Source organism: Chanodichthys erythropterus, chromosome 11, assembly GCF_024489055.1.
Source record: "Chanodichthys erythropterus isolate Z2021 chromosome 11, ASM2448905v1, whole genome shotgun sequence".
Taxonomy (NCBI): domain Eukaryota; kingdom Metazoa; phylum Chordata; class Actinopteri; order Cypriniformes; family Xenocyprididae; genus Chanodichthys; species Chanodichthys erythropterus.
This window is the reverse complement of record NC_090231.1, coordinates 34,571,441-34,584,942: the sequence shown is the minus strand read 5'-3', so window position 1 is coordinate 34,584,942 and position 13,502 is coordinate 34,571,441. Positions and strand designations below refer to the sequence as shown.

Here is a 13,502-nt window from a genome sequence, read left to right as displayed (position 1 = left end):
CTGCAGCCTAACCACAATCCTCTTGCCTGCTGTGGTGACCGCAAGCAGTCAACAATGCCACACTCAGCATCATACTGCATAACAGAACAATCAATACACGCACACACACAAACCACCACCACACTGTTCATCACATCAATCGATAATTATGTACACCACCACATAGCTCAACAGCAGTTATGCATACCTTTTATAAACATCTATAAATACATATACATAACTATATAAATATTCACAAGTGCATGCTGCCTGTACACACAATCTCTCCCACACACAAGGGCAAACACAAAGGATATTGTGCATGCCCATATCAAGCTACCAGTGAGCTGGCTGACGGCCTTAGAAAAATGGTATCTAACAATATTTTACCCTAATCTAACAATGCTTTTTAAAAATGCTCTTTTTGGTGTAACCTAACAAAGTAAGGTTGTTATTTTAAATCATATTTAGATGTTGCCACATAAAGCAAATTTTTCTGATTACCAGACTAAACATTTTTACTGTATGGTAGGCCTACTATTGATAATTGTGAAATGTTGAACTGGTTTCATTCACTGTGTAGTTAAATAATGTGTGATTCTTTTCTTTATTCCCTCCTTGTACTAAAATCTACCTTCCCCCCATTCCTAAATCTAAAATTGTCCAGCTGGTTTAACTCATTAGCAGTGCTGCAGAGAATAAAACTACAAATCTTTCAGCCAGTGAACAGGTTGCATATTACATTTTTTTTTTTTTTTTTAAATACAATCGCTAATCTCAATACTTGGGTCACTTTTTCCAAAACTCTTCAGTCTCCTCACTGTTTGCACAAGAGCAGTATGTGGACTAGACTGTTGATCATTTTGCTATGGCACAAAATGCATCAATACTGTTTCAAATTATATAAATTAGGTGTAAAGTATTTGAGTAAATGTAATTAGTTACTGTATCTTTTTGGGTACTACATAGTTTTGCTGAGTATCAAAGATATTAGCAACTTTTACTCTCTACTTGACTACATTTTTGAGTAAGTATATGTACTCTTTACTCCAATACATTTGTGATGAGTAATGCAATTACACATTACATTTTGCATGGTACCTAACTTTTTCTGCAGCAGTTTGTTTCTTCTATAGAGAAATAATCCCCATCTAAGGGCACTGAAGGTACTATATCTTGTGCGTTTTGCCTTTACTCACCCAAACTTGTCAACAAGGCTACTTTACATGAATGTGAGTGCATTAGCAGGCGGTTGCTGAATCGCAGGTGTTTGATTTATGAGATGAGGAAATGACTGCAGCCAGTGATGAGGCTGAAACAAGCACATCCAGTGCAAGTAAACTTTGACTGGTTAATTTTACTTAAAATTATTTTATTTATCCGCTATATTGAAGAGAACTTTTTGTAAAAAAAAAAAAAAAAAAAAAAGTTTACTTTTTGTGCACCTGAGCTTAACTGAGACTTGAGAGTTTGTAGACATTTAAGAGGTTGTTGTGTCAAACTTGATTTATTGCAATTTTGTGGTGTTCAGTTTTATTTCGAAAATAAACATGATTTCTCATCTTATAAATCAATTGTTTCTTATTTTCTTATGTATATTATATATACATAAGTTAATAAGTTAAAGGTGCAATATGTAAGATTTTCTGTCCGCTAGAGGCCTATTCAAAACAAAGGCGTAGCTTGATGACGCCAAGTTTGAGCGCAAAATCTTGGGACATGTGGTCTTCACTTCACAGCAAATGGAAATAATCGAGATAGGACTCAGGCAGAAATCATGTTCATGAATACGATTATTAACTAACTATAATATGAAGCAGAGCAGGACCGAGTGTTGTGGGAGCTGAACGAGGCCGCTGGAGCGATTGATCAACACACGCCTCACGAGCAGCGGAACTTTTATTATGACACAGTCGCTGGCGCCGCTTCCGTTTTTCCGGTCATGAGTATGAGGTAACGCAGCTCTGTTTATCATATTAGATACATCTGAGTGTGTTGAAAATTATGTTATAACGTTACTCTCTGCGTTCGCTCGGAGCTGCTGTGAGAGAGATTGTTGCACACTGCAGTAAGCTAGATTGGTATCATATTAAATGCTTGATGGCTTGTTTTGATAAATGGCATGCATTTAATTATAAAATGTATTGTATGATGGAGAAAATGCTGTATTACTGTTACTAAAAATAAAGCTGGACCTGATTATTCTATGTTAGCTACTTCACAAAATGGTGTTGAGCTATATAACAATAATTAGTTTTCTGTCTATAAATATATCAAAACAGTTGTTCCATTGTCTATTAAAACATGTAACATATTAAAGCATCTTTGGTGTTTCCATGGTTTCTACAAAATAAAACCGGAAACCGAGGGTATGACGCAATTGACAGGCGACTCCTCACACGTCCTTGGACAATAGCAATTTTCTCACAATTTACAAACAGTTGGAAACATTTGGGATCTTGTAAGTAAGTGAATAAAATATATAACACTGCGGCCTAGTGGTTTTTGGATATTTTACTGCAAAATTCTTACATATTGCACCTTTAACTGCTTATTATTAGATCTATAGTAGATTTGTTGATTTATTTACATGTTCACCCTCTATTCGAGTCTATTTGATTAAACCTGTAAGATGCATTAATCATCATTATCTAGTTGCACGCGAACACATAGGGCATGCATTTAGGACATCCTCTTTGCAAAGAAGCTGTTTAGATTTTCACACTGTATATTGATACCAAATTGTGATGCTTGCTCACCTAGACACTTGATCGGTTTCTCGTTGAGCCACAGAGTCAGGTCATAGTGTGATGATAAACAGCGGAAAACTGAAATACCCCACACTATTACATTCTTTCAGTTTGGGAGGGTTATGTCTCCCTCTTTTGGCTTAAGTGTGTTATAGCAATCATCGGCCAGAAGCGATAATGGAAAAAGAGAAGAGCGCACAGATATGTTTGTTTACATTGGCATACAGTGGCGAATATTTTACTGCCGCTTTAAATCGAATTAAGCTGTTTTGATTTGTTCCTTGTAGTCCTAAATATAAGTGAGAAATATCTACATGAATCCCTCAACAATGGTGCAGTGTTGAAAAAAAAAAAGGTAAACATCTAATGTTTGAACTAACTTAATCTTATCAGTTCGTTTGACGCTTGTTTAGCAAATTGCGTCGTACTCTCTGTAGAAATTGCGTGCTGAGACGTTTAACAGTGACATCAAAATTATTCTTCCTCTTTCAAAGACAACAAGACGTCAAGAGATCAAAGTTGACCAGCCGAAAGCGCCACACAGTTTCTTCCTCATTTCAAACTTTTCATTTGACTGTTGCCTCAGTAGAGTGCGTTTCTTCAACTTCGACAACAACTTTAATGTAATCTGTCTCAGCGGGGTTTGTAGGTAGGTGTTAAGGAGAGACACTTTTGAGGACTAAACATTTAAGATGGCTTTACAGTTCTGCGAAGCTTTTTGGGTAAGTTCTCGTTTATAAGCCTCTCACACTTGAGTAAGATTTCTCACGATGTAGGCTATCGGAAATATAATTTCCTATATTTCTATTTAAAAAATAATGGATTTTTTTGTGCGTTTTCTGAATTTAACTAGGAAAACTTAAATGTCTACTCTAATAAAACTTGCATTTGATTTTAAAGGGTGGATTTCCTTTTAATAACGTCACGTTAAGTTCAATCTTAGTCCTATTCAGGAACATGTTCATATTTAACTGTTTACTTGTTTTTAACAGTTACCCACTACATGTCATTAGTGCTTATACATATCTAAATGACAACTACTACAGTATACCCATGTGGGTGTCTGATGTAGCCTATAGCTTAATGTGTGTTGCATGTATGGTGTCTTTTCAGGGAACAGACTTTATGGACCAGTCGGGTTATGAGGCCATATTGCAGAGGTTATATGATGGCAGGCACATGTGCAAAGATGTAGAAGACCTTATGAAATTGAGGTTGGAAAATTAGGTACTTATGTCTCTGTGTGTCTCTGTGAATGTCTGTGTGTGACTTTTGCTCTCCTTCACAGAGCGCTAGCGGAGGAGAAGTATGGACGAGATCTGGTGGCAATTGCTCGGAAGGCAGAAGGTCAAACCGAGATTGGGTAAGTTGGTTTATGAGTACCGTGCAAACAAATTCAAATGACATGTTGATTTAGTGAATGCCTCATACACAACTATAACTTATATTCAAGTAAAACTTTCTTAGCACAAATGTATTCAAAGGTATGTGAAATAAGTGTCCATGCACTCATTACACTGTTTTTCATACTCAGAACATTGAAGGCATCGTTTGACAAGTTAAAAACAGGTATGCGAGGTGCTGCATTTCGTTTTTGCCTTTGTACCTAGAAAAATACTTGAATGCTAGAGTCCTTACTTGAGTTGCATCGTTTTTTAGAGATTGAGAAGGCAGGAAACCTGCACATCCAACTATCTGAAAAGATAAAGGAGGAAGTTCAGAAAATAGAGGTGTTTCGTGAACACCAGAGGGAACAGAGAAAAAAGGTAGACAATATGCACACAACCCAGTGCTTTAGAGAAGCTGACATGGTCGTGGATGTGGTTTTTCACATGGTCAGTGTGCAAAAGGCACTAAACTTAGACCCCATTTGTTGTATTTTGAAAGGAGTAAACACCAATGAATTAATTAATAATGCAACTGATAGAAGATAGAAACTAATATCTATTTTCTGTCCTAATTAGCTTGAAGAGATTATAGAAAAACTTCAGAAGCCTAAGATGGTGTTGCACAAGAAGACCATGGAGGTAAGTGCAGTAAATGAGATTAAAACAAGTATCTATTTTCCAACCCTCTTGTTTCTCCTTTTAGAAATGGCTTTCATTAGTTGTTCAGGGCGTAAATGACACATCAGTCTCAGGGTCCACCCAAAATTCAGTATAAGCCAAAAGAGGAAGAGAGTTAGAAACTGAAAGAAGAAACAGAAACCCCTAACCATGCAGTAACTGTATTTTGCAGAATGTATTTGACATGATTAGACAGCACACATACAGTGGTGTGAAAAAGTGCTTGCCCCCTTCCTGATTTTTTTATTTATTTTTTTGCATATTTGTCACACTTTAATGTTTCAGATCATCAAACAAATTTAAATATAAATCAAACTTAACATAAGTAAACACAACATGCAGATTTTAAATGAAGGTTTTTATTATGAAGGGAAAACAAAATCCAAACCCACCTGGCCCTGTGTGAAAAAGTGCTTGCCCCCTAAACCTAATAACTGGTTGGGCCACCCTTAGCAGCAACAACTGCAATCAAGTGTATATAACTTGCAATGAGTCTGTTACAGCACTGTGGAGGAATTTTGGCCCACTCATCTTTGCAGAATTGTTGTAATTCAGCCACATTGGAGGGTTTTCGAGCATGAACCGCCTTTTAAAGGTCAATAGGGTTGAGGTCAGGACGTTGACTAGGCCACTCCAAAGTCTTCCTATAGTTTTTCTTCAACCATTCAGAGGTGGACTTTCTGGTGTGTTTTGTATCATTGTCCTGCTGCAGGAGTTCACTTCCACTTGAGGTCACGAAGAGATGGCCGGACATTGTCCTTCAGGATTTTTTGGTAGACAGCAGAATTCATGGTTCCATTTATCACAGCAAATTAAAATAAAATCCTTCATTTAAAAATTGCATGTTGTGTTTACTTTGATTCATATTTAAATTTGTTTGATGATCTGAAACATTAAAATGTGACAAACATTCAAAGAAATAACAAAATCGGGAAGGGGGCAAGCACTTCTTCACACCACTGTAAAATAAATGCAGTGTTTTTTCATTGGCATAGGGTTTGAAGACTAACTCAAACATTTATTTTGACCACCGAGAAATGTGCAGAGAGAAAAAGTGAAAGAGAATAGATACAGACGGTGACAGAGGAATGAGAGAAAATAAGAATAGGTTGGTTGGTTTGTAGGTATGCATGTTGTCTGTGGATATAAAAAGACTTGAACTTCCTGTGCTATACAACCACAGAAACACCACAGATAGTGAGATACGTTTTTAGACACCTTCATAAAGAGCTGTATATCCCCTCTACCTGTTCCCGTTATCTTGTACTTTTACTCACTTGCACTTATTCTCTTTACTGTATGTCCTGCAGTCAAAGAGGTTATATGAGCAGAGGTGTAAGGAGGCTGATGAAGCTGAGCAAGCAGTGGGGAAGAAGACAAATGTGAACACATCCACCCACCGGCAATCAGAAAAGGTGTGACGGCCTAAACAGAAAGAAAAACAAAACATTTAACATTTTCTATAACTTTAAATATTTTAAATATCAAATAATTTAAATATTTTACAAACACTTCCTAAAGTAGAACTGTTCATAGAACTGGCCAAAATGAGGATTAAAGCATTGTAAACTTGTTTCAGTCTGACTGGGCATCATTCCACCTCAGTGTTGAAAGAAACTCTAATGCCATCAGACAGTGCAACACTTTCATTTCTTTGGAATAGAGTCTTTGCGTGAACAGTTTTGTCATTTATGTAGCAGTTATGTTACAGATGGTGGTTGTGTAAAATATGTTACACTGTTGTCCAAATAAGTCAGGTCCAAATACTGAATATATCAGTCTGTGCTGTACTATGTTGTAGGTGATGAACAGGGCCCGGTTATGCAGGCAAGCAGCCAATCTGGCAGGTTCGTGCTAACAAACTTCTCTGTTGTTATGATCCTGTTGGCAGAAGGAAGATAAATGCAATGTAATGTTTGTGTATGTTTGTTAATGAAAGTGTTGAGTGTTGAAGTACTTAAAAAAAAAAAAGTTCAAAAGTTTGGGGTCAGCAAGATTTTTTTAAATGTTTGTGTTCAACAAGGTTGCCTTTATTATTATTAAAAAATACAGTAATATTATGAATAAAATATTACAATTTCATTATTTTAAAATGAAATTCTTGTAATGGCAAGGCTGAATTTTCAGCTTTTTTTATTAGTCTTCAATGTCACATGATCCGTCAGAAATCATTCTGATGTTGATTTGATGCTCAAGAAACATTTCTTATTATTGAAAATAGTGCTTAAAGGATTATTTCACTTTCAAATGAAAGTTACCCCAAGCTTTACTCACCCTCAAGCAATCCTAGGCGAATATGACTTCTCATCTCATCAACAGAATCTGAGAAATATTAATAAATATCCTGACGCATCCGAGCTTTATAATGGCAGTGAGCGGAACCAACAAGTATGAGCTGAAGAAAGGGGGTTAATAAAGGTCTTTTGAAGCTTTACTTCCGTATTGAAGATACGAAGAAAGTGTAAAACTCTTGAAGTTAAGTGCTTACACTACACCCTATGCCGTCCTGCTTAACTGACCTGACGCCAGTTTACACTTTCTTCATATTATGACATTGAATATGGAAGGTGTCTGGCGAAAGTTCGATATTTTTCTTCATAACTTGTTAAATATGGATATTGTTTTACACAAACGCATCACTTCACTTCAGAAGGCCTTTGTTAATTCCCTGGAGCCGTGTGGAGTACTTGTTAATGATGGATGGATATGGATGGAGACACTTTCTTCACCTCATACTTGGTAGACCCATTCACTGCCATTATAAAGCTAGGATGCATCAGGATATTTATTAATATTTCTCTGATTGTGTTCATCAGAAAGAAGAAAGTCATATACACCTAGGATGGCTTGAGGGTGAGTAAAGCTTGGGGTCATTTTCATTTTAAAGTGAAATAATCCTTGAAACCATGACACATTTTTCAGGATTCTTTAATGAATAGAAAGTACAAGAACAGGACTTATTTGAAATGGAAAAGATATTAGAAATATCTTTACTCTCACTTTTGATCAAATTAATGCATCCTTGCTGAATAAAAGTATTTCATTCATTTATTAACTAAGTTTTAGTTTCAACGGTGGTGTGGATATGAGAGCTTTTGCAGTATATCTGGAAATGTCCAAGCTTTGTAAGTGAGGCAGAAGGCTATTTGTGACATGTTAATGATAATGGAGAGCTGACTTAATTTTATTTTCTTTGCTGGTTCAGAAAAGCAATACAGATGGAATGTTGATCAACTAGAGAAAACTTGCCAGGACTGGGAGAGCACATACAGGAGTGCGTGTGAGGTAAAGAACATGTACATAAATGTGCATAGACAGTTAAAAAAATAATGTAAACACAGCGGATGGAGTGTATACAGAAATAGCTTTGTGATTTCTTTAGGGTGATGACTAAATGAGATATAACACAATCTCATATGCATGTGATAAACAGTCATACTGTAGCACTCTGCCATATTTTACTGATGTAGTCCAAAGATTTAGATGAGTCAACAAAATGTCATTGCCAAAAATAGTTCGAAAAAAGGAAATAGTTCTTAATTTTCCAAGCGTGTTTTAAAAGGAAGTTACATCAAACATTTTACAAAAGGAACAACATGTTTTGTATTTATGTGTCGCCTTGTAGGTGTTTCAGCAGCAGGAGTCTGAACGCATTAATATCTTACGCTGTGTTTTATGGGATCATTGCAACCTGCTTTCTGTGCAGTGCGTCCGAGATGATGATGTAAATGTCCTCCTTTATTAAATAGATAAATATAATTTTAAGTATATCTAATGATTATAATTAAAAGCCTTGTCAAGTGCTGTTTACATTTACAATTGTATCAACTATTTTCTTTTGTAGTGCTATGAGGAAGTACGGAAGATTCTAGAGCAGTGCGACATCATTACTGACAACAACTGTTTCATTAATATGAAAAAGACTGGCTGTCGCCCCCCAGGTAAATTCATCACATTCATCATGATTTACTTCAGAAATATAACAGCAGTCTTTTTAAAGAGCTGACATAGGATGATGTGATGCTGTTACAGAGTGGCTGCGGGTCCTTAAAAAGTCTTAAAGTTTTTCTAATAAAAGGCCTTAAAAGTATTCAATTGTCTTAAATTCTGATTTAAATGGTCATGATACCACAAAAATTTCTCCAGTCTATTATTGGACAGACCAAAGAAGTTTTTTTTTTTCCCTACGGTAGTTACTACGTCATCAGAGAGAATTGAGGTACAGACTGAACACAACGTCAAAACATCCATGGCCAGATGATATGCAAACTACATTTCTCGAGTAAAGTTTTGATGGATGAGGATTGCAATAAGATAAATACGATTGCGGTGACTTACAGGAATCGTACAATAAGCACACGTTAGTCCTTTATATCGATGCCTAAACAAACCATGTGTGCGCTCTTGATGCACTGATCTCACATTGTTTTTTATGGAGTCTTACACATTTCAGTTCATTCATGTTGTTTCCACACATTCAGAATAATGTTTTGATTTGTCATGTGTATGTTGCTGTGCTGTAGTAATTCTGATTGGATCCATGACACTGTAGTAGGTATATGCAGTCAGGTTTAGGGTTTTTGGCATCTCCATGTGGTTTGCTATCGCAACTGTATTTGTCTAAAATGTAAACAAGCTCTTTGCTTTTGCACTGTACATTGTGACTTTTGAAATGTTTTTTTCTGTAATGTTTTTTTTTTATGGTGTGCATAAATTTATAAATTATGGACTCCTTATATCAGTTGGTTATTTAGTGTCCTTTTGAAGTCTCCAAGTGTCCTTTTTGTTGGAAAGACACCTAATTTAGCCTTGAAACAACCTTGCAGAACATACAGTTTTGTGAGAATCATCCTTTAATCTCATGCTTTACTTTGCTGGATATAGCAAATGATGACAAAATGAACGTGTTAAACAAGACAACTGGTGTATGCTTGAATTCACAAGTCTCAAATTAATCACAATTATGACAGCCCAAACATATATATATATATATATATATATATATATATATATATATGACATACATGACAGTCACTCCATCTCTCTCTTCAGCTCCCATTGAGTTTCAGTGTTACTCTGACATGGACACTAATGGAGGAGTCGGGAGGGTTGAAATGAACAGGTGAATGTCTGAATAATTAAGAATGAATTAAGACATTTTTGTTCTTTGAAACTTCATTGTGAAACTTTCATATCTGAATTCCCTACAGATTATCTGTCATGCTTCCAGGGATGTCTTTTAGTGGTCAGTATTCCTTCTTTGAAGTCTTAAACTTACAGTTAATGCTTAAAGGGTTAGTTCACCCAAAAATGAAAATTATGTCATTAATGACTCACCCTCATGTTGTTCCAAACCCGTAAGACCTCCGTTCATCTTCAGAACACAGTTTAAGATATTTTAGATTTAGTCCGAGAGCTTTCTGTCCCTCCATCGAAAATGTATGTATGGTATACTGTCCATGTCCAGAAAGGTAATAAAAACATCATCAAAGTAGTCCATGCTGAATAAAGTCGTAGTTTTTGTTATTTTTGAACCAAAATGTATTTTCGATGCTTCAAAATGTTGCGGATGTCCTAATCGCCAAAAACAACCACGGCGACGTAAAAGTGCATTACCAACGCCGACAGAATGTATTTTCATCGCTTCAACAAATTCTAACTGACCCACTGATGTCACATGGACTACTTTGATTATGTTTTTATTACCTCTCAGGACATAATTTTCATTTTTGGGTGAACTAACCCTTTAAAGACAAGACAGCATTCAAAAGAGCATTAAACAAAAATAATATATTCATAATGAATTTTAGTGAAGTCAAGTATTTTAATGTGGGGTGTTTGGAATTATCTGCACTGAGCATCACTGTCCTTACATCACAGGGTGCCCTGAAGCCAGCAGTAACTCGGGTGGAACATACACAAAGGGAGGAGTAACGGAGGAAAAGTACATGGTGTTATATGATTTTAAAGCTCAGGTAAATAAATACAGTATCAATTTATTTATTTTTAGCTATCAGAGGTACAAACCTGTTCATGTACTTGTTGTTACTAGTACAACTTAGTAGACGGTTCGTGGTTGTGCACCATTGAGAATTTAATTGAGAATGCTTTTTAAAGTTCCTGTTCGATTTTATAATTTGAATTCATGTAGCAAACAGGAACAAGAATTGATATCCCAATTTGATTCTGAGGAAGTAGAAGTAAAATGAAGTGTAATTCAGAGAAAATGAAAAAACCTTGATTAGTATAATTTTAACCGACACAGTTTGTCTGACATCCTTGTTGAAAAGTTTAAAAAGTAAAAAAATTTATACACTACCGTTCAAAAGTTTGGGGTCAGTAAGATTTTTTAATGTTTTAAAAGAAGTATCTTCTGCTCACCAAGCCTGCATTTATTTCATTGAAAATACAAACAAAACAGTTATATTGTGAAATATTATTCCAATTTAAAACAGCTGTTTTCTATGTCAGTATACTGTAAAGTGTAATTTATTCCTGTGATAAAAGCTGAATTTTCAGCATCTTTACTCCAGTCTTCAGTGTCACATGATCCTTCAGAAATCAATCTAATATGATTTGATGCTCAAGAAACATTTATGATTATTATCAATGTCGAAAACAGTTATTTACATTTTTATTTCATGATGCTATGATGAATAGAAAGTTCAAAAGAACAGCATTTGTCTGAAATCTAAATCTTTTGTAACATTAAACACTACCGTTCAAAAGTTTGGGGTCAGTAAGAATTTTTATTTTATTTTTGGGGGATAGAAATAAAATTAATCAATACTTTTATTCATCAAGGATGAGTTAAACTGATCAAAAGTTACAGTAAAGACAATTATAATGTTAGAAAATATTCTTTTTTAAATAAATGCTGTTCTTTTGAACTTTATATTCATCAAAGAATTTTGAAAAAAAATGGTACAAAACTGTTTTCAACATTGATAATAATAATGAATGTTTCTTGAGCATCAAATCATCCTATTAGATTGATTTCTGAAGGATCATGTGACACTGAAGACTGAAGTAATGATGCTGAAAATTCAGCTTTGATCACAGGAATAAATTACACTAAAACAGCTGTTTTAATAATAATGTTTTTGTTTGTATTTTTAATCAAATAAATGCAGGCTTGGTGAGCAGAAGATACATCTTATAAAACATTAAAAAATCTTACTGACCCCAAACATTTGAACAGTAGTATAGGTTTATAAACAAAGTTTACAGGCCATACAGACTGATAAACACAGTTGTGTTCCATTCCCTGCCCTTTCTAGGAAGCTGATGAGCTGTCTGTCAGTAAAGGACAAGTTGTCACAATAACTGAGCAAGGTGAGGATGGGTGGTGGAGAGCATGGAGGGATGGAATATCTGGGCTGGTCCCTGGAACGTACTTGACCAAAGTCTCACCACACAGTACACGTCTTGCTGCTGCTCATCCAGAAAGTAATCCCATCAAATAGAATTTAGTAGTCATTACACTAAGTCTAATTAAGTTTCTCTGTCAATTAGTTCAGCCTACAAGTTGATGTAGAATTAATACATTAACATGTACTAGCAGCATGAAAGATTAGCTTTCTTGACAGGCATCTTTAGGTTTTTTTTTTTTTTTTACGATAAAAAAAAGAATATTTTGAATAATGGAAAAGTTATTCCACAGCTGTTTGTATAATGATTCTGTGAGGTTTAATCTAGTTTTTGATGGTTTGTAGTCAGAAAAAAAGAAGTATTGTTTTAGAATTATGAATTCTAATGTTTTATTCCTTTGTTTGTTTAATATATGTATACTGTACTATATGTATACATTTTGTATTATCAATTTTGCTGTGTTATTGCTATAATTTATCATGGCCTATTTGTCTAGTATACTAATCCATTTAAAAATACATATGTGCCCTGTGTGGCATGCTAAAATGTAAAGAAAAGTGATTTGCATTCAAGTCCACTCGAAAAAAGGACACACAAAACCCATATGCCTTAGCAAAGCATAAAGACATTCAACGGAAGACATAATCTGTTATAAAATCAGAAGTATCCTGAGATGAGAGTTGTGCAGATGTTGGTTTGAGCCAATTGGGTCGCCTTTGTTGGTAGTTTTTATATTACCCAACTGCTGGAGAAAAAAATACAGAATAAAAATAGCAGCACTTTTAATATAAGAGTAAACCAAAACTACAGAAGTCTAAACAATTGTGAGTTGGCGACCACTAGTGGAGAAAATCCCAAAATAGTTGGTACTGTACATATAAATACTCAAAAATTTGATAACTGCCCAAACCCTTCCATCATAGCAACAAATAAATAATGAAGCTTTCTTTCTTTCTTTCTTTCTTTCTTTGGAGTGGTTGAGAGAATGGATTGATGTTAGGACTAAATTCTGTAAATATAAAATAAATTAAAACACCCCATTGAATCATGTATTTAATTATGTATTTATTTAAATAGGGTTAGGGTTATTTGTGCAGGTTTGGTCCTATACATAATGAGCTGACATAAACACGCAAAAATTTTACACATGATGAAAAACTCAAGGGTGCAATAGACATGCAAACATGGACTTAGTACATTTGACAGTAAAATTCTGACCAAGACTTCATTAACACAAAACAAGTGCTTAACCCTTCAATTTTTATACGTTCAAGCTGACATAAGTTTTGGATGTGGCAGCGTATGAATACCAGTCTTAATACTATAAGTGCTTTAA

General features: G+C 35.0%; 1 protein-coding gene across 1 annotated transcript; it reads left to right on the top strand.

Moving 5' to 3' along the window:
- The first annotated feature begins 2,971 nt into the window (after window positions 1-2,971).
- Window positions 2,972-13,502, top strand: pstpip1b (proline-serine-threonine phosphatase interacting protein 1b). Its single transcript, XM_067400824.1, has 16 exons — window positions 2,972-3,084; window positions 3,224-3,451; window positions 3,843-3,943; window positions 4,018-4,092; window positions 4,264-4,298; window positions 4,389-4,495; window positions 4,694-4,756; window positions 6,106-6,210; window positions 6,597-6,642; window positions 8,001-8,080; window positions 8,421-8,519; window positions 8,640-8,736; window positions 9,848-9,917; window positions 10,006-10,040; window positions 10,676-10,770; window positions 12,076-13,502. Exons 2-16 carry the CDS (start codon window positions 3,422-3,424, stop codon window positions 12,259-12,261), a joined length of 1,224 nt encoding a protein of 407 aa, XP_067256925.1. The 5' UTR covers window positions 2,972-3,084; window positions 3,224-3,421; the 3' UTR covers window positions 12,262-13,502.

Excerpts from the sequence above, each read along its gene's own strand:
- pstpip1b (XM_067400824.1), top strand. The coding sequence starts at position 3,422 with ATGGCTTTACAGTTCTGCGAAGCTTTTTGG. Across the intron at positions 4,496-4,693 it reads AGAGGGAACAGAGAAAAAAG|CTTGAAGAGATTATAGAAAA; the intron begins GTAGACAATATG and ends TGTCCTAATTAG. Across the intron at positions 8,737-9,847 it reads GACTGGCTGTCGCCCCCCAG|CTCCCATTGAGTTTCAGTGT; the intron begins GTAAATTCATCA and ends CTCTCTCTTCAG.